The sequence below is a fragment of the Drosophila erecta genome, unplaced genomic scaffold, assembly GCF_003286155.1.
Source record: "Drosophila erecta strain 14021-0224.00,06,07 unplaced genomic scaffold, DereRS2 tig00000126-arrow-pilon, whole genome shotgun sequence".
NCBI classification, from domain to species: domain Eukaryota; kingdom Metazoa; phylum Arthropoda; class Insecta; order Diptera; family Drosophilidae; genus Drosophila; species Drosophila erecta.
The window spans coordinates 11,765,879-11,785,205 of record NW_020825209.1 but is presented as its reverse complement, the minus strand read 5'-3'; the positions used below and the strand labels follow the sequence as shown (position 1 = coordinate 11,785,205).

Genomic DNA, 19,327 nt, shown 5'->3' with positions numbered 1-19,327 from the left:
CAACGAAAGCCTTTGGGCTGCAATTCAGGAGTCCTGGAGCAAAAGATCCCTTAAACGGCGCCAGGACCTGGTTGACTCCAGGCTGCTATTGCTAATGAGGGATACACTAGAAAATATCAAATTAGTGGGATAGGAGTAGTTCCAATACACAAACATTTGTTGTGACAGGAAATGAGCTTTGCTGCGGAAATTCACCGTCATTACCGTCATTACCGCAGCATTAGGATGCTCGGTATGCCCTCCCCCCCTCCTATTGGCCCACTTCTTCTAGCCAACTTTGCAACTCACCTGTGAATGGATGCTGCATTTGATGGCAGGCGTTGCTGATACGCGGACATGTTGGAAGCCTGTTGCAGTTGCTGCTTGTGGTGTTGCTGCTGCTGCTGCTGCTGTTGCTGTTGCGTTGCTTTATTCTGCTGATTAGAGATGCTGATAGATGATTGATGCAAATGATGGGACGTTGGTCCATTATCATGCTGCTGCTGCTGCTGCTGCTGTTGTTGCTGCTGTTGCTGCAGCTGTTGTTGTTGTTGTTGCTGCTGGTTGCTGCTGGCAACAACACGTTGCTGCTGATGCTGCTGCTGCTGCTGAAGGTGTTGTTGTTGTTGCTGCTGCTGCTGCTGCGCGCCGTTTGGTGTGTTATTGTTGTTGCTGCTGCTGTTGTTGCTGCTGCTGCTGCTATTGTTGTTGTTATTGTTGCTAGTGTTGTTGTTGTTATTGTTGTTGCTGCTGCTGCTGCTGCTGTTGTTGTTTGTGGGCGGCGGAGCACCGACCTGCACTGAAGTGGAGCGTATAGCTGCTTCCATTTCATGCCGAACTCTTTTGGCTTAAACACTTGTTGTTGGCCGCAGAATTGATTGGTTTGTTTGCTTTTGTTGTTGTTGTTAATGTGTTGTTGCTGTTGTGGTTGTTGTTGTTACTTTTGTTGTTGTGATTGCTTTTGTTGCTGCTACTGCCGACAGTTGCAACATTATTGCACTGCGACATTCTCTCGGAAGTGCCCCACAAAAAAAAAAAATTTCGCTTCAAAGTTAGCACTCTTTTTTACAATTTGGTAAATTTTCTCTTCAAGTTTACCTAACTCAACTGTGTAAGTTGCTTTTTTGGGGGGGTTGCTGTTGTTGCTGCAACTGGGCAACAACAGTTGCCTTAATACGATTGCATTTTTTTTTTTTTTTTAATTTTGGTTGCACTTTTTCATTGCACTGTAAATCAATTGATTATATATAGAGATTTTATTTTTCTCTTGATTTCCTTTTGATCTTATCTATTTACACACACACTGCGCTCTGTAAGAAAAAGATGTTGGCACTAAATATTATTTTCCATTTCATTTCTTTATCATTTAATTATTTTGCATAATTTTTTTTATTCATTATAATTTTTTCTATGTTTTATTTGCTTCACTTCACTCTGGGCAAATCATACAATAAAAATGGTTGTTTGTTTGGATTTGGCAATTTAACACTTTCAAAAGAGTTTATTCGACATACAGCTGTATTCATTAAAATAGCAGTGCTTATGGCCTGCGAGCTTAAGCTACAAAATCCTATGAATTACACTTTTAATGGACAACATTTCGTTATAATATTAATAGGTATTTAATTTCAAACAATTCTACAATTTTTTTACTTTTGTTTCTTCAATAGTTTCGAAATTCACTAAAATAGCAGTGTTAGGAGATCGGGAACACGGCATTACGTCCAATTTAAGAGCATATTCAATGCAGTATAAGACAGCAAGACATTATTAAGTATATTTACAAAAAAGTTTTGGTCTATAATACCTTCATTGTGGGACTCATACCACTGTATGAAAAAAAAGCCCATGCCAGAATTTTGGATCCACTATGCTTGACAGTCTTGAATATGGTTTTCGGTGGTGGTACTCCGTGTTTGGAGGTTGACGGACATAGTCTCAAGACCCTGTTCCACCAAATAGCCTTATTTTCGACTGATTAGTTTAGAGGATATTACGCCATTTGGAGACTGGATAGTTTAAGTGGATAGTTAAATGCATTTGACTAAGTTGGGGCACCTTTGAACTCTTTTATGTCCCTAGAGGATGCAAACAGATTGACCTTGCTGAAACGAACTATGCGTCGATCCTCTTTATCTGTGGTTTTTCGGGAGGTACGCGGTACCGCGATTTTCGGGCTTCAAATCACATTTAATGGCATTAAATAGATTTTTTTTACATTTTTTTTATTGTATTGCCCTTTCAAATATAACAATCAACACACTATTTACAAAATATTGATCATTTCGGGACTTTTCGTTTAAAAAAATCAAACACTGCTATTCTAATAAAGATAATAAGGAATAGGATTTTTTTTATATATCTATACAGTTCATTTTACCAAAATAAGTGAAATAGAAAGTCGCTCTTGAAAAGGCACACGGAAAAATACCTTTATATTTCTTAGTTCCTCGTGCACTGCTATTTCAATGGACACAGCTGTAGGTGTGAGTGTATGTGTTTGCATGTGTGGCATATAAACCATTCGCTTGGATTTTATATTATGATTATTCATTTTTTAATCTTCCAAACGAACTGAGCCGAAAATCACGTCAACGAAAACGAAACGAATTTTTCCATTAATTAACATCTTTGCACACTTCTTTTTCTCCAGCTCTCTTGTCATCTTGCTCGCTCACATTTCTCTCTCTCTCTCTTTCTATCTCTTTTCGCTCGTTTTTTCGCTCTATCACAAGACATCACACACCGAAAAAAAAGGCAAACACAAAAGACATTTACTTTAATTTTATCATCCACGCATCCAATCCGTCCGGTCCGTCCATTTCGACCTGCAAGAAAGCGAAAGAAAGAGAAACACTCTGATTAGTTGCAAAAATCAACACACAAGCAAGCAGAAAAAAACTATAGCAGGCTTAGCAGGTAAAATGATTAGAAAATCGATAATGGCCATAAATATTCCAGCAGATAATGTTCCCCGCCAAGGTACAGCTCCCAAAATACACCCTCCAAATCACAAAAAAAAAAAAGTGTTTAAAATGCTGCAGTCGTATAAGCAAAAATCGCAATTATTGTGATTTTCACTACTTTAACTGACATTGATTTTGCTTCTGCTTCTGGGAAAAAGAATTTGTTTAATTGTTTTTTTAATTAGTAAAAAGGAAAAGCAAAAAAAAAAAAAAATGAATAAAGTACGAGAAGTACGCTATAAGTAATGGCATTTCAATTCAAGGTGAAGTTGATTTTCGATTTTCGTCACTCCTTGATTTTTGCTTTGGCTGTGCTTTGACTGCGACTTTGGATTTCCTCAAAAGCAGACGCAGAAGCCAAATTATATGAAATGAAACTTACCGCAGTATTTTAAACACTTGATCGCGTCTGCGGTTATTTCTGTCACTGAATTGCCACAGCCATCGCAAGACGACTTATGTTATCGACCAGGGAGCTTAAGGTATTGGAACTTACGGCCAAGGCCAAAAGGCCTCTAGATCGGACAGGGCATTCCAACGGCAATGCGAAACAAAAGCACATGGGTACTTCAATGGGAAATGACTGCGCTTAATTGAGTTATCGATCGATTATTTCGATTATCAAATTACTTCGCTTCTAGTATCGCATGTTTTGATTAAGAAACAAAAGGAAGCAAAACAAATTGGAGATTGTGATGATTCTATAATAAATATAAATACAACTGAAAAGTCTATCCAGTTACGTTTGTTGATAGGATCGCTTTCGATTATCACATCGATTAAGCATATCTTTTAAACAAGTTATACAAGTTTTACAATTATAACTTGCGAAATAAATAGATTTATCTTGATACCATAATATCATGTTTATCTATAATTAAAGATGGTAAGACTTAGTCATTTAATAAGCTTTTCCATTGTCAGTCAAGAATTTTTGATCATTACTTAACCGCTAAACATTAGATTCGCATTATTATTTCGATATAAAACGCAATTAATGATTCAATTCATATTCACTGACCAAGCAAAATGATTCAACACATTCTATTCGTATGGTTTTTTCGTTAAATGGAAACATAAATATTATTATATTATTATTATTCCGGAATTTGCTCATTAAATTTTTACGTTTGCTTTGCCAAATTGGTTTGTAAATAAAATTTTGTATGAAGAGGATACATGCATATGATAATACAATACATTTTAACCAGATACATACATGTCTGTGCATATTATATAAGTTCAAACAAACGTTAACAAATTGTATTCCTATTTTAAAAAATACACTTTTGGTAAAAATACCTTTTGAAACAAATTGTTGAGATAAAAGTGTTTCATTGATTTGGAAAATTGCATATTGTTTGGTTTTCGAACTATACAATATAAATAATATGTAAGTACATATATGCATATTTTTCAAACAAGTATGTAAGTAACAAACATTTGGCAAATATGAAGTTCTCATGTAACATATGAACATAGAAATTTCAACCGATTCGCATTTTTCACCGTTTCATTGAAATTACATCAATTGCGAATGTATGTATTTGAGGCCGCACTTGAATTATACAACTTTTGCCCAGTTCCCAAACTCTTTTCCCTTACCTGCTAAATTTATTTCAACAGCCGATGGAAATGAAGCGCTTTTAAAGCAGAACTCATCAATAATTTTTCACCCACTCATCTATCATTCGATAGCACACATACACACACGGTCATATCGACAAACACATACATATGTACATAGACGTCTATGTATATGTACAAATGAAGATATATGCATTGTATGTATGTATGCATGCATGTACATGTGTATGAAAAACCGAGGAAGACAGCTGCCCTGGTTGAAAATCATGGGTGCTGAAGTTTGGCAACGTTGCCATGGAGAACACTCCAATATTTCTGGCCACATGTTTTTCTCTTCTGCCTCCGCTAGCGTCGCAGTTGTCGTTTTTATATTCCTTCCCCTCTCTCCCTCTCTTTCACTATCACCCTCCCACACCCTTTCAACAAAAAAAAATCTATCCATCAACTTTTCTGCTTTATTTTGTTAGTTTTGCAATTTTGCAACTGTGTTTGCTTTTAATGAAAGCAATTAAACTGCACGGCAGCAAATAAATAAAACAAAGCGCAGAATGCGAGAAATACAAATATACAAATATAGTAAATTTAATTCACACTATGAAAATTGAATTCAAATTTAAGATGTGAAAAATAAGCACGAAATTCCAGTAAAGTATAAAGTGAAATAGAAGCAGAAAACGAAAAACAACAAAGAGCGAAGAAAAAAAACTCAGCCAAGCAGACGAAAGCCCAGTTGCCAAACTTCACGGGGCAAGAAAAAAAAGAATATAGCGGTGTGGAAGGGGAAGCGAGGAAAAAAAGTTAAGCACGCGTAAGATTAAAGCAGCGCTGTTGCCGAATTTCACAAGCAGCATGGCAAAAGGCAAAAAGCAGAGAAGCACGAAAGCAAAAAAGCAACAAAAAAAAACAGCCCCAGCGCAAACAAATTAATAAAAATAACAACACTCATACAACAGCAGACGACTGAATACGTATATATGTATATATGCATGTACGGGCGAGAAGAAAAAAGACTAAAAACTATGCGAACAAAAATAAATGAAAATAGGGAAAACAGAAACGTAAAAGCATTAAAAAAACCGAAAAAAGAGAAACAAGCAAAAGCCAGCAAAGCTGAATTATAATAATAATAATAATAGCATGCGAAGGAAACCACAGTGAGCACTCCCAAAGCAAGCGCATAAAACGCTTTGTTGAATCCTTAAGTAATAAGATTTACAATTATTGTATGCTCAGATGTACAAATTTAATTTATCGATACTAACAACTCTGGAAATTGATATGGCTAAAACAATAAATTATAACTGTTATTCATGATATTAGAAAATATTTTATTACGAAATATTAAAGTTTCATAATATCGCTTTTCGAGGGCCCATTGTATCGAGTGCACACAGTACACAGAAGAAAGCAACTTGAAGAAGACGAAAACGATGCCGAGGCCCATGTTAGTGAGCGAGCGAGAGGGAGAGGCAGATAAGGCACTGGAGCGGTGGAGTGCCAATGCGCGCAAGCGAGATGGCAACACACGGGGGGATCTGCGCACAAGTCAAGCGGAAGGCAGAGCGAGAGAGCGATAGCAAATAAAGCAAGCAGTAATGGAGCACAGAAGACAGGCCAAGAGGGGGAGCAGGGACGAAACGATGAAAGGGAAACGTGGGAAGGGGCAAGGAGAGGCTACTGCTGTGCTGAGGTTGAGTAAAAACAGAGAACTGGCATACATACATATGTATGTATGTACACAAATAAACGCTGAACTCACAGTGGCGCCCAAAATGTTAGGCCACAAAAATGTGCAAGCCAATATCACGCCCTCATTTCGAAATTCAAAATAAACTGTTCAGCTCATAGTTCTGAGTTCTATAAAAATGAAAGTAAAATAATAGAATGTAAATTATTATTTAACCAGGTTACTTATTTATTTTCTTTCTCGAATTTTCTGTGCATTTTGGCGCTGTACACAAACATATGTATTTAAATACATCACTTAATTGTTTAATTGTGTTGCATAAGTAAATCAAATATGGAAATTTTTTGATCAAAATGAAATTACTGCAATTACACAGGTGCTATTATTGCGCACACCGCTGTGCATACATGCATGTGTATGCGTGTGCTATGCCAAAGCAAACAGTAGGCGGATGGCGAATGGAATGCAAAGAGGAAGTGTGGATGTGAAGCGACGATGATGGCAGGGGGTAGGTGGGCTGTTGGCGAGGGGTGGGGACATAAAGAGACGTGCGCAGCAACGTTCGTGTGTGCCTGTGTGTGTGTGGGTACAAGAGTGCGGCTGACGCAACAGCAACAACAAGTGCAAGGCGGCAGAGCCGTTGGCAACTGTGTGCCGCACAAAATACACACAGACACACACACACACAAGCACACTCACGCGCAGACATAAAACTCGCAACGTCATAAAAGGAATCGGACAACAAAGCGACCAAGCGACTAAACGACGGACGACGCGACAGAGCGACGACGACAAAACGACACGACACCAACAATACCCCAGAGAACCAAAATTGCCCGCAAGAGAGAGCGAGAGCGAAAGAGATAGTTAGGGAGCGAGGGATAGAGTGCGAACGAGATGGGGCGATGCTCTCATGCCAAGTTGTTTTTGTTGGCTGCTTTTATTCTTGTACTTCTTAAACCTCACCCTTCCCCCCTTCCCCCTGCCAACACCTACAACCACCTCGGCCAATCCACCCGGCCAACAACAACAATTCGTGTTTATTGGCTTTACTTTTTGGGCTATTTCGCATTCGCTTATTCGCCAATTTAAAAGTTCAGGCAAATGCAGTGCACAATAATTTGCAGCAGAAAGGAACAAGCTAAATATTTGCCATAAACACACATTGGAATTGAATTGGAAATACATACATATGTATGTACATATTATATATTTTCATAAAAATTACATATTTACATACATAGTAGTGGGGTCACGCGTTTAAAGGTGCACTTTTTTTGCGAACATCATTTTAACAATTGGGTAATTCAGAAATGGGGATGCATCACGTAGAAAATTCAATTGAATAGTTTTACGGGAACTTTTTAATTCGTAGAAATTCAGTTAACAGCGTTTGGATTAAAGTAACTGAATTTTTAACTTACATATATGTGCCGCAGAATAATATTTAAGCATTCAACTATTGATGTACATGTGTATATGTAAATACATTTGTATGCATATAATATGTACATAAAACCATGCAAAATATGTATGTAAGGTGTTTTTTTTGATGTGTTCTTGCGCATTTTGGGAATATTTATTTTTTATTCAAAACTTTAGTTCCATTGTTTTCATAGATATACATAGCAACCAAGAAAAAAAAATGAAGACAGCTAACAGCGAAAAATGCAAATAAACGATTCTGTTAAAATTTTCTCAGAGATCTGAATGCAATAAATTAAAGATTTATTCGTGGGCTTGCTCCCGAAATTGGTTGGCTTTTCTTCCTTTTATTTTGGCTTCCTCTGAAAATAGCTTAATTCGTCCAATCCAACTGAAGTGCGGCAACGGCGCACTTTGTCTCCCACAAAGTGCAGCAACAAAAGCGACTCAGTGTGCGTGTGCATGCCCGTCTGTGTGTGCATGAAAAATGATAGGAGACCTATGGAGAGAGAGGCGGGCGAGGTGAAGAGAGCACGATAAAGAGGTAGAATGAGGGGGAAGGGGATGGTAGAAACGGGTCTAACGAGTAAAACGCAGCGGCAACAAAAACAACAGCAATGAACACGGCGCGCAAGGTGAAACACGTACAAAAGAAGAAGAAAAAAGATGAAAAATAAAATAAAAAACCCATATAAAGAGAGTGGGCGAGGGCGGGAGGAGTGGCAGAGCGGAGCGGCGTGGCGACCGGGAGAGCGGTACAATAATAATAATAATAATAATTGTGGAGCACACACACACACACACACACACACTTACGCACGCATGCTTTTGACTGTTTTATTCATGCAGATGTGTGGGTGGTAAAAGCCAGAAATCCACACGCACACACTCGCATTCAGTTGCATACATATGTACATACAGACAGAAAATAAAACGAGGAAAAAAGACAACAACAACAAAATCACGAGTAGGCCGAAAGCAATTTATTTCAGATAAGCGCCGCTGCGCGACGTCGCAGTCGGCGTCGCTGCCTCTAGGCCTGCCCTCTTCTTCTCCTCTTTCTCCTACCTCCCCCTCCACCAACAACCACCCAATCGTCCATTTCCCTTTCCACTTTTCGGTGTTTTGGCCAAAGTAAAGAAGTATTGATTTTTCGTTTCGTTTTGAGCTTTAATTTAGTGCGCCTGGCTTTTTATTTTCGGGCATTTTATATGGGGGCGTATTAAAACACAGTGCAGGCCGCAAAAAAGATGTCCCTTTTTGTAGGTGCAAAATAAATATACTCCAATTGGATTTAAGTACAAATGTACCATAGGCATGATTTTAAATGAAATTTTCCATTTTCAATATAATGGTCTTTGATAGCATTCAAATAAAATCAGTATTTAAATTGCATAAATTTACATATACGTATGCTTAAGATAATGCTTTATATTTTGAAGTTGCAGTAAAGTCATAAAATATGAATCAAATATGATATGGGGCATGTCCAATGTTCGAAATCATCAATTTTAAATGTTAATAAATAGAAAATCCTCCATTTTAGATATGAATAAATTAAAATGTTCAATTTTTTATTTTAAATTATATTATTAATTAACTTATATTAATATTAGCAACTATTTTTCACCCTCGGCTAAACATATTTATATTTTCCCGCCAGTGTACATGTTGTTTTTGTAGCGTGCGTGTGCTTTATCAGTTACTACTATGCTCGGGAAAACGTGTTTTTCACCTCAAATTTTCCACCGTAGGTTGCATATACTTTTTTTGTATTTATATATGTACATATGTGCATTTTTTCGCGAAAACACGCAAATTTCTGCCCACCTAAAACCACAAAAAACAAAAACAAATGGGAAGACACGCACGTTGCAATTTCAAATAGTGCAACGCAAAAATAATAATAAATATTTAAATATTAAACGCATATGCGGCACATATGGTTTCTTCACTTTTGTAGCTTTGCGAAAACAAATCTGCGCAGAATTCGGAATACACAAATATTCAAATTGCAGTTGAAATAATCAACAAAAAAAACGGGTTGAATTTCCATGACTAGACATTGCAACTTAATATTGTTTTTGTTTAGTCAATTTACAGTGCAAAAAATATATGTACAACTGTAATGCATTGAATATGATAATTGATAATTGATCAGCTAGCAAATCAAAATGCTCTCCTCGCCATTCTTTTAGTTTTCAATTAAGACGTGCTTTCAACAAAAGTCAAATCTTCGGTAATAAATTGGCTGACAAATTATTGAAGATTCTTCAGGCTTTTAAAATGCTGGTAATTTAGAAAACCAATTTAAATCTGATTTATGCAACTGCTTGATGACCCAAAAGACTTTCGAACGCAACGATAGAAGAATTAGCAGGAGAATCTGCAGTGATTCTTCTAAAGCTTTCCAGTTCCATATAGTCGGCTTCTTCTGGGCATTTTCTTTCTCTTTCTCCGTCGTCTTCACATTTCTGGCCGTTTCTCCGCTTCTTTCAGGTTCAAGAACATTCGAGGGGTGGAGACAGAAGCAGAAGAGGGAATCGGGTGGTAACGGGAGAGCAGAGCGAAGAAGGGCAGATAAGAAACTTGCGAGATTAGAACAAGAGCAAAGAATTTGCTTTTAAATTACTTTCATATGCTCACAGTTTGCCAAATGGTAAATATGGGCGGACATTTCAGGCGGGAAAAAGTAAGTAGAACAGCAAGTATAAAGTAAATGTATGTATGTATGCACATATGTATGTATATGTACATGCATGTGTGTATTGGAAGAGGAGGAATGATCTACATTTGCTGGTGGAAAAAGAAATACAACTTATTGATATAAACTTTGACTTTTGCACTGTGCTGCTGTATCAATTCATTCCTTTGTTTTAATTTCTTTTTTATGTTTTTTATACATTTGTGCTCTATTTACCGCTTCCAATCACAAAAATTTCATTAAAATGGAATGGAATGACTTGGAATTGAATTGAATGCACTGCAATATTCAATATGTGACAAGGCCAATATCAAAAAAAATTATATTGGAATTCATACTATTCTCATTAACGTCACTATTCTAAACATTTGAATAATATTTAAATATTTACAACCACATGGTTTGCAGCTTTAACCTTAGAATATTTTGGCCATCAGGGGGTTAAAGCGAGTGCCGAACACTAGAACGGTAATTTCTTGTTCTCTGCGATTCTGTTTTCTCCTTTCATCTCCTCTCTCATCCGTAAAATAAAAGAAAGGTTGCCAAACTTCATTCGTACGTGAATATATATATATATTTTTTTATATATATTTTTCGTGTGTGTTGCGCATTTCTTTTGTTTTTTTTTTTTACCAACTCTGTTTTATTGTTGTCTTTCTGAAGGAGGAAAAATCAATATGCGGATTGCGATTGCATTTAAATGAACATGAAAACGACAAACGAACAAGAAAATCCATGAGATATATGTATAAACATACAAACATACTTATAGTCTTGAAAATGTAAACTAAAATAAATAATGAACTAAAATAGAATAAGAAATTCTGTGTTCAATTTTGAGTAAAAAAATGTTTATTGGCTTGTCAAATTTTTGGGTATTTTTAAGTTCTGAACTTAAATGGTTTTTTTCATTTAACATTGCTTTTTGGTTAAGAATTGGTTTCAACCCTTGAAATATATTATACGACCATTTGTGTTTTATTTTTTGTGTGTGGCAACAAATAAAATGCGCTGAACAAAGCTTAAAAAATATAACCGGTTTAACGAGAAATTCTACGTTTGTATATCAATAGTACATATGTATGTAAAATAACAGAAAGCCAAGAAGACAACAAATTTAGAAACCTCATCTATATACGAAATGTATATAGATGTATATACACACATATGCGGTATAGCTGTTCACATTCGAACGGGAGAAGAGAAATTAGTGAAACAGGCATAAAGAACACAAGTCATATTTGCATAATTTAAATGCTAATGAAAGATTCGAATAAATGTATGGAAGCTGCTCCAAAGGCGAAGCCACGAAAGGTATAAATAGCTAAAACTACAAATGTATGGAGATATATGCCACATATAAGGCGGAGGAGCCAAGGGAATCAAGAAATAGAATCAAAATGGGGAAAATATTTGATTTTTTTTGGCGCCACACGCTCGAAGTCAAAGAACACATGTCAATCGGAATTTCAAAAACGAATTCAGCCCAAGTTGAAGAACCAGATCGCAAACTTTAAGAAACCCATTCGATTATTTCGGTTTTTACTGGGGATGATGAAGATGATCGCAAAACCAGTTGGAACAAGAATTTTGGGGGTTACTTTTTTTTTTTTTTTTTAAATAAGTTGCTCTAATTCAGTTTCGAAATACATGTATATATGACGCCTCATTTGGAAAACAAATTTTTTCGAGTTAAAACCCTTTGTACAAATACATATACATAGTATGATATATGCATTTTCCATATACTCCCTAATAGATTTTGTTTAAATAATATGAAACACATGGCAATTATGAAGAAACGCCACCTGAAATTCGCGTGTTTATCATTAGTTATAACGAAGTTTAATTGTATATTTATTTTGCAACTGAACCAAATTTTCTGAAGACGTAAGCTTTCAAGAGCCACTTAAAAAATTTATAATAAATATAGAAAATAATCACCAGCCCATATTTCAAATTAATTCACATAAAATTCACTTGGTACCGACGGACTAATTAAAAAAAAAACTAAAAATGTATTTGTTTATATAACAACAAATAAGGGATAAGAAATAAATTACTGGCATTTGTTTTGTTTCTTCTAAAATTATACAATTTGAATGAAAACCAGCCAGATAACCTTTTATTTAAAGATAAATATATGGAGTGTTAATTAAATTATTTTTATTCATTTTGATGTCGGACTTGCACTTTTACCAATTTTGTTGTATAATAATTTCCACACGATAGTAACATTTCACCACAAAAAGTAAATAATGTGAATTAAATTTCTTTGCTAAATTCACTGATGACAACTAACGGTAATTAAGCTAGTTTTTACACATGAATTAAATAATTAAATAAACTTACCCGATGGACGGAGAATGATGGCTAAATCCGCGAAGGGAAAATCCGTGAAAATCCATGAAAATCAGTTTTTCTCCCTTAACTTTTTTTTAATTTCAATTGCAATTGCATTTTTCATTTGCATTTGCACTTCCTTGAAAATGCGGCACAAATAACGCGATATCTTCTTAATTTCAATCAATTTTCATTCGCATTTTTATTATGGTAACTATAAAAAAAAAATGATTAACTTTCAACATATATGCATTTCATATCATATTTTATATGAAGCTAACAACGATTATGTTATATTTTTTTTTAGCACAGGGCGTTGTCGGGCCCAAAAAAATTGTTTTTTATTTTCGATGTTGCGTGTGTGTTTGTGTGTGCATGCGTATGTGTGTGTGCGCGGGACTTTGCTTTAGACTTTTTTTTTTGTTAAATGGATTAAACAACAAAAAATTAGAACACACGCACACAAACACGTTTAGAAATTTTTCCACTTTAATGCGAGAGAGCGAGCGAGAGAGCAAGCAAGACGGTGGAGAGCAGCGGTAAAGAAGGGAGAAAAAAAATCGCGACGCAATTGTGTGATATATTTTTTCTTAATCACATTTTCGATTGCATTTTGCTCATTACATTTTGTTCACGTTTGCTTTGCTGGCACACCGACGCACGCACATACCGACACCCACACACACACACAGACAGGCACACACACACACACGTACGCATAGAGAAAACCGCACGAATATTTATCACAAACACACACACCTATATATATATATATACGCATATATATAAGAATATGGCAATTTTTTCGTTAATTTTTCAGACGCATTGCGCTGCACATTTACCTCGGTTAATTTACGTGAATTTATAATAAATAAATTCGCAGTGTATATGTTATCTGGCGCAAATTTTCAAATGAAAAACGTGAGCATGGTCCGTCACCACATACCCGGGTTTAAGTGACTTTACAACTACAACGACATCTGCGCCGGCAAACGGCAACGGAAAAACGCTGTCGACTCCGGCAGAGCGTCTGCAGCGACGTCTGCAGAGCGAACAAAACCGCGGCAGAGGTTGCCACTCAATTGCTGTTTCACCAACGCGCACTTCGTGCTGGGAAAGTGCTGGTCTGCTCAGCTGTACGTATGCATAGATGTGTGTATGTATGGTGTATTGCATGAAGTTGAATGAAAATGGAAAATGAGCGATGGGAAATCGCAAATGTTGTGCGAAAAATGCAGTATTGAAATGATCTTCGCCGAACGAGAGAGAGAGAGAGATAGAGAGACACTGTTCGACATCGAACAGCGAACCCTTCGCAACCGCTTCGAACACAGTGGCATCCCGAATTATTTGGCACTGTGCAGTTCAGTTGGGAGTGCTTATCAAATGTTAATAAATATATAAAGCACGTTAGAACTAACTACTAATATTTCGAAAAGTATATTGCATTCCAGTTACGCTAGTTGCCTAATTCGTGTAGTAACTTTAACTAGGTTTTTTTGTTAAGGCTATGTACTTCAACATGTTATGTAATACCTATGTACATACATATACCTAGATGTACATGGCTTAGACAGTATTAGAGTATATGTGGCTCAACAAAGTAAAAGATACTTTACTTACATGTTCTTTTTTACTCATTTAAGTTATAAGATTTCAACTTCGACAAGTTGAAATAAAATAATATATGTAATATGTATGTGCAAATGTATGTATGCATGTAGTTTGCTCAGTTGGATGAATTCGTTTTAATTATACCAAACATTCAGCAAAAACGTTTGACAATTTGAACAGTACGCATTTTCAATGGTTTGATTTTCGTTTTCGATAACCCTTTGATAATTTTCATTCGTCTGTTTTTCCCCTGCTGTTTTGTTTTGGTTTTCGTTTTTGTTGCTGTTGCCTTTGTTTTTCCCTTTTTTCTGTTTTTTCTGTTTTTGTGCCTTTTTTGTCACTTGCCAATTTGCAGTGAAAGTGAAATGCGCTGAGCGCAGGCGGTCGGAAAATCGGGCGGGGTTACGCGGGGTCACGAGAGGGGGTGGGGGGTTTGATGGTAGGTGGGCGGTGGGCGGAAAGAGGGCAACGGCCAGCCTAAGTGGCTACAAAAAAAATTGAGTCGAACACACGTGCGATTTACCTGCAATCGCTCAATTTGGTTGCAAGTTCGCTGCCTCGCATCAAACCGATTTTCCGTTTTTCATTTGAGCAAATTAATGAAAAGTGTGGCAAATATTTTACATTTCCTATTTTCAATAGGAAACAAGTTGTGCTACAAATTCGACTACAAAGCCCAATCTTAAATAGTACATACATAGGTACGTATAAAACATTATTGGATTGAAAAAATCAGCAACTAAGTGCTTTATTTATGTTTTGGGTGTACACAGTTTAATTCAATTTAAATACCATCATTTATAAGCATGAAAATCGAGCAAAAATAAATACATTTTCAGTACATTTGCGCTAAAGATGTGTTTCTATTAATATTTGCTCGTTGTTTTTTGCTGGTTTGCTTTGTTATTATTAGGTCTTTTAGCCCTCTTTTCTTCCGCTTCTTTCAGTTCTCCACCTCCCCTATTCGTCGCTGTTATTGTTGTTGTTGCTTGCAACCGGCCGACGCAACGGGCAACATTTTTCTAAGCCGAACAGCAGCGCACACAAATGCTGCACAGTCGCAACATGTTTGAAGCGAAATAAGACTGAAAACGCCGTCGAGCACGTTAGAGCAACAAAAAACAAGAAAACCAAACAAGAAATCCAACAAAAATAACCCAAGACAACAAGCGAATGCTGCAACAGCGACATTTTATAGCAAACATGCACCCAAATGACAAAAACAAGAGGCAAAAACCAGCCGAGAGCGGCGACATCAAAAGGGCCGCTCGCACACGTTGCACTTGCATGACATGCCGCATCATACAGCAAGCGAGCGAAATAAACAAAAGAAATACATAGCAACATCATACCGTACAAAATTCTACATATAATACCTATACCCACTTTGTCATTCTCTATCATTCAGCGTCAGACCGTCGAAACGGGCGTGAAAGAGTGCGATAAAACCGAGAGAGGAATACAAACGAAAATGTCCCTTGTGGGCGCCACAATTTTGTACGATGCGCCCGAAGTCATGGAGGAGTTCATCAGCTGCTATCAGCATTTCACCGCCCTGTGGGACAGCAGCAGTCCCGATTACCTATCGAAACAGAAAAAGGAGCCCGGCTATCAGGAGCTATTGAAGATACTGCGACGCGTCAACGGCGGCTGTTCCGTTCAGGATGTTAAGCGCAAGATAAACTCACTGAGATGCTGCTATCGTCGCGAAATCAAAAAGGTACAGACCTCCGACAATGGCTATCAGCCGCGTCTCTGGTGGTTCCATATGATGGACTTCCTCAAGCCGGTGCTCAACATTCAATCGCCCGTCCGGGTGAAATCGGAGAGCTTGGACGACGAGACCAGCATCCAAGTGAGTTATAATCAGAAGGGGTGACTGTTACATTGGTCCTTTCAGAGGGAAACAGAATCATTTAGCTTTGTAGGATAACTGTAGCAAATAACTTTAGCTATATGTAGTATTTGTTGGTTTTGCTAAGGTATGCATGCTATGATATGATGATATGCCATGACTTACAGTTCTGTAATTGTATGCTCATAAGTACAGCGAATAAAATGTGTTTGAATCGCGTTGGACGCGGTTTGACGGCGGTCGTAGGACAAATGAAACGTCGGTCGTACGACCAATTTACGGTACAATCCTCAGTCGGTCGCCAGACGTCAGACATGTCGCACACTCGCACTGCCATCGATTTTTGGAAGGAGTTCCTCGGCATGTACCGCTCGATGCCCGAACTGTGGCTGGTGCGGAGCAAACTGTATCGGGATCGGCGGCTCAAGGTCGAATCCTATGGACGATTATTGGAGCTGCTGCGCGCCTCCGATAGCAATGTCAATATCCATACACTCAAGCGAAAGATCAACAATTTCCGTACCTCGTATCGCCGGGAATTGAGAAAGGTGCTGGATAGTAACAACACCTATACCCCATCGCTATGGTATTTCAAAGAGCTCGATTTTCTCTATGAACTGGAAACCGGCGAACTGAAATTGGCGGCCGAACAGGATCACGACTTGAAAGTGCGGCAGCAGGAGGCAAATACATCGGTGGCAATCGAAGCACACCTATCGGAATCGGAGGATTCACTGGCCTCTATGCAGCAGCGGGAAAATGGAGACATAACCGAGGACAACGATAATGATCAGGTGCATAGGTTGGATGCCGAAGTGAGTGGTCTATGGGAGTACGTTATAAAGAGGTTATGTAAGGCATATCAGGACAATACTAAGATAACACTTACTGCGAGCAAAAAGAAATAGTTTATATGAAAGCACCGATTTATTATTTAGTTTTTTTTGCATAATCCCACAATGTGAGATACTCATACATCATGTTACATTATTATTATATTATTATATATTACCTCAACACCAACTCCGTTTACATCCATTTTCAGGAGGTTGATATGATTGCGGAGACGTTCCAAAACGAAGAGGATGTGCTGCGTCTCAATGCCGTGGTCGATGGCGATGTGGAACCGGAAACAGAGCCTGATCACGACCCCGAAGCGGAGAACATGGGCCCCGAAGTGGAGCACCATGTGGAGGATTATCGGGACAATTCATTGGTGGATAGCGTCAAGAACAGTGGCTATCTGGCTAGTCCCTCGCACCTGCGACTGAATGCGGAATCGTTGGCTTTCGATAAATCTGTTGGCCGTATCCGTATCCGGCGAAGACGCAGCAGTAATGACACCGAATACGGCGAGACGGTGAAAAAGCGTCGAAACGAGGAGACTCCGAATCGAGATAGAGACAGGGAAATAAAGAAGGAGTGGGATCTGGATAGAGTGCACGAAAGTGACAGCGAGCACGAGTGCGAGCTCATCGGAAAGCGGATGGCCACCCACTTCCGGCATATGCGACCGGATCAGCGACTCTACGCCGAACGGATCATCAGCGAGGTGCTCGTCTACGGCCGGATGAATCGTCTTTCGTTCGAGGCGAAATTTATTCTGGGTGAAAAATAGTTAACACCATGCGTAATATGCTCATATGTACATATTTCTTTTCGATTCGCATGTGCCAGTCATTATTAATTATAGGTTCCTACACTTTGAAAGCCTAGATTTTTTTGTAGCAATTATTAAGCAAAAAACAAAATAAAGTAAGTCAAAATGGATGTGTGCTTGCTTTTTTTATATTTTCAAAAATCAATAATTAACATTCCGTGGGTAAACAACAAATTTATTAAGTAAAGCAGAAGAGTTTTGAAGTTTTGTACCTAAAGCGGAAAAATAGGAAGAACCAAAAATAACATTTTAGCCGCCTGCAACTGCTACGCAAAAAAAAAAACAAGAACAAAAAAAGACAACAAAAAATGCAAAAATGTAAAGCAAACGGCTAAAAGCGAAACGCGGTGCAAAAGGGAAGGGGAAGAAAAGGGCAAGACAAAAAGGAGGAAAGCAAATAAAGGAACCGGTTTTTATTCATTTTAAATTTGAGTGAGTGGTTCTGCATGCGGATCCCTTCCCCTCTTCACCCCTCCACCCCTTCTCGGCCCATCCCCCACGTCCAGCACATCTTGTTTTTCAGCCTGCCTTCTTTCTTCCACTTCTTCGTCTTCATCTCCTCCTTCTCGTCCACCGCTTTCTGCTGATTTTTTGCTGCCCACTGCGATTCTTTTATTTCAGCTTTCTTTGCCTCGCCGCTGTGTTCTCTCTTCCTTCTTCACTCCTTCTATTCCTCTCGCCCCCCTCCCACTCCCTCACTCACTTCTTTTGTGCCGTTCCCTTTGCTTTAGTAACTTTAATTTGTTGGCATTGCCATTGCCGTTATACTGTCTCTTCCCCTCTCTCTCTCGCAATCTATCGCACCCTCTCGCTCAGTCCTGCCCTTTCACTCATTGCTACACAGACGAATCATATTGGTACGTCCTATAGTAACAATATTATTAATACAGGGTGCGTTATGAAAGTAATGCGCATGGTTTCATTGTCACGTAACTACCTGTCGTAGCACGCTCGGACCTGTCTGAAAATTTGGGGCGGAGTTTATCCTTTCCAACGCGCTCGTTCTCAGTTCGCTCTGAGCAATAGAAGTGGTAGGACATGTCGTAGAGCGAAGTCATTATTTCTGTTGTGTCACGGTGCAATGGAGCGTTCGCTGGAACAGCGGTACGCCATAAAGTTTTGTGTGCGACTTCGCAAAAATGCATCGGAAACTTATCAAATGCTTCGAGAGGCCTTTAAGGAGGAGAGCATTTCAAGATCTCAGTGTGGAAGGTGGCACAAGGTCTTCAAGGAGGGTCGAGAGGAGGTCACCGACGATCCACGTTCCGGACGTCCAACAACAGCACGAATTGATGAAAACGTTCGCCGTGTGCGAGAAACTTTGAGTTCAGACCGTCGGTTAAGCATCCGGGCAATCGCTGACATCCTAAACTTGTCAACATTTGCGGTACATGGAATAGTGACGGAGGATTTGCAAATGCGAAAGGTCTGTGAGAAGCTTGTGCCGAAGGTGTTGACGGAGGAGCAGAAAAACGTTCGAGTTTTGCGCTGTGAAGAATTGTTGGAA

The 19,327-nt window shown here is 38.3% G+C and overlaps 2 protein-coding genes across 9 annotated transcripts in view; one reads left to right on the top strand and one right to left on the bottom strand.

Moving 5' to 3' along the window:
- LOC6551120 overlaps window positions 1-19,327 on the bottom strand; it is a 77,711-nt gene that overhangs the window by 53,901 nt on the left and 4,483 nt on the right. Inside the window, exons 1-4 of one of the 4 annotated variants that reach the window (XM_026982382.1) lie at window positions 13,534-13,614; window positions 12,701-12,905; window positions 2,758-2,807; window positions 290-1,289 (exon numbers count right to left, since the gene is read on the bottom strand). In XM_026982382.1, the coding sequence (XP_026838183.1) occupies window positions 290-806 (517 nt within the window). In that variant the 5' untranslated portion in view covers window positions 807-1,289; window positions 2,758-2,807; window positions 12,701-12,905; window positions 13,534-13,614. Of the gene's footprint in view, window positions 1-289; window positions 1,312-2,410; window positions 2,808-12,700; window positions 12,906-13,533; window positions 13,620-19,327 lie in introns of those variants that run through there. The other 3 variants (XM_026982381.1, XM_026982383.1, XM_026982384.1) reach the window with 3 other exon arrangements.
- Window positions 10,148-17,921, top strand: LOC6551234. 5 transcript variants are annotated; one of them, XM_026982391.1, is made up of 4 exons: window positions 13,768-13,827; window positions 14,948-15,006; window positions 15,253-16,160; window positions 17,206-17,921. In XM_026982391.1, the coding sequence occupies exons 3-4, from the start codon at window positions 15,777-15,779 to the stop codon at window positions 17,776-17,778; spliced, it is 957 nt and encodes a 318-aa protein (XP_026838192.1). In that variant the 5' UTR covers window positions 13,768-13,827; window positions 14,948-15,006; window positions 15,253-15,776; the 3' UTR covers window positions 17,779-17,921. The 5 variants fall into 5 exon arrangements, with proteins under 5 accessions (XP_015010646.1, XP_026838192.1, XP_026838191.1 ...); XM_015155160.2 differs by lacking the exons at window positions 13,768-13,827; window positions 14,948-15,006 and adding an exon at window positions 10,148-10,336; XM_026982390.1 differs by lacking the exons at window positions 13,768-13,827; window positions 14,948-15,006; window positions 15,253-16,160 and adding an exon at window positions 16,354-16,954 and having other exon boundaries at window positions 17,206-17,920.

Excerpts from the sequence above, each read along its gene's own strand:
- LOC6551234 (XM_001978310.3), top strand. The coding sequence starts at position 16,364 with ATGTGTTTGAATCGCGTTGGACGCGGTTTGACGGCGGTCGTAGGACAA. Across the intron at positions 16,976-17,205 it reads TGCATAGGTTGGATGCCGAA|GAGGTTGATATGATTGCGGA; the intron begins GTGAGTGGTCTA and ends ATCCATTTTCAG.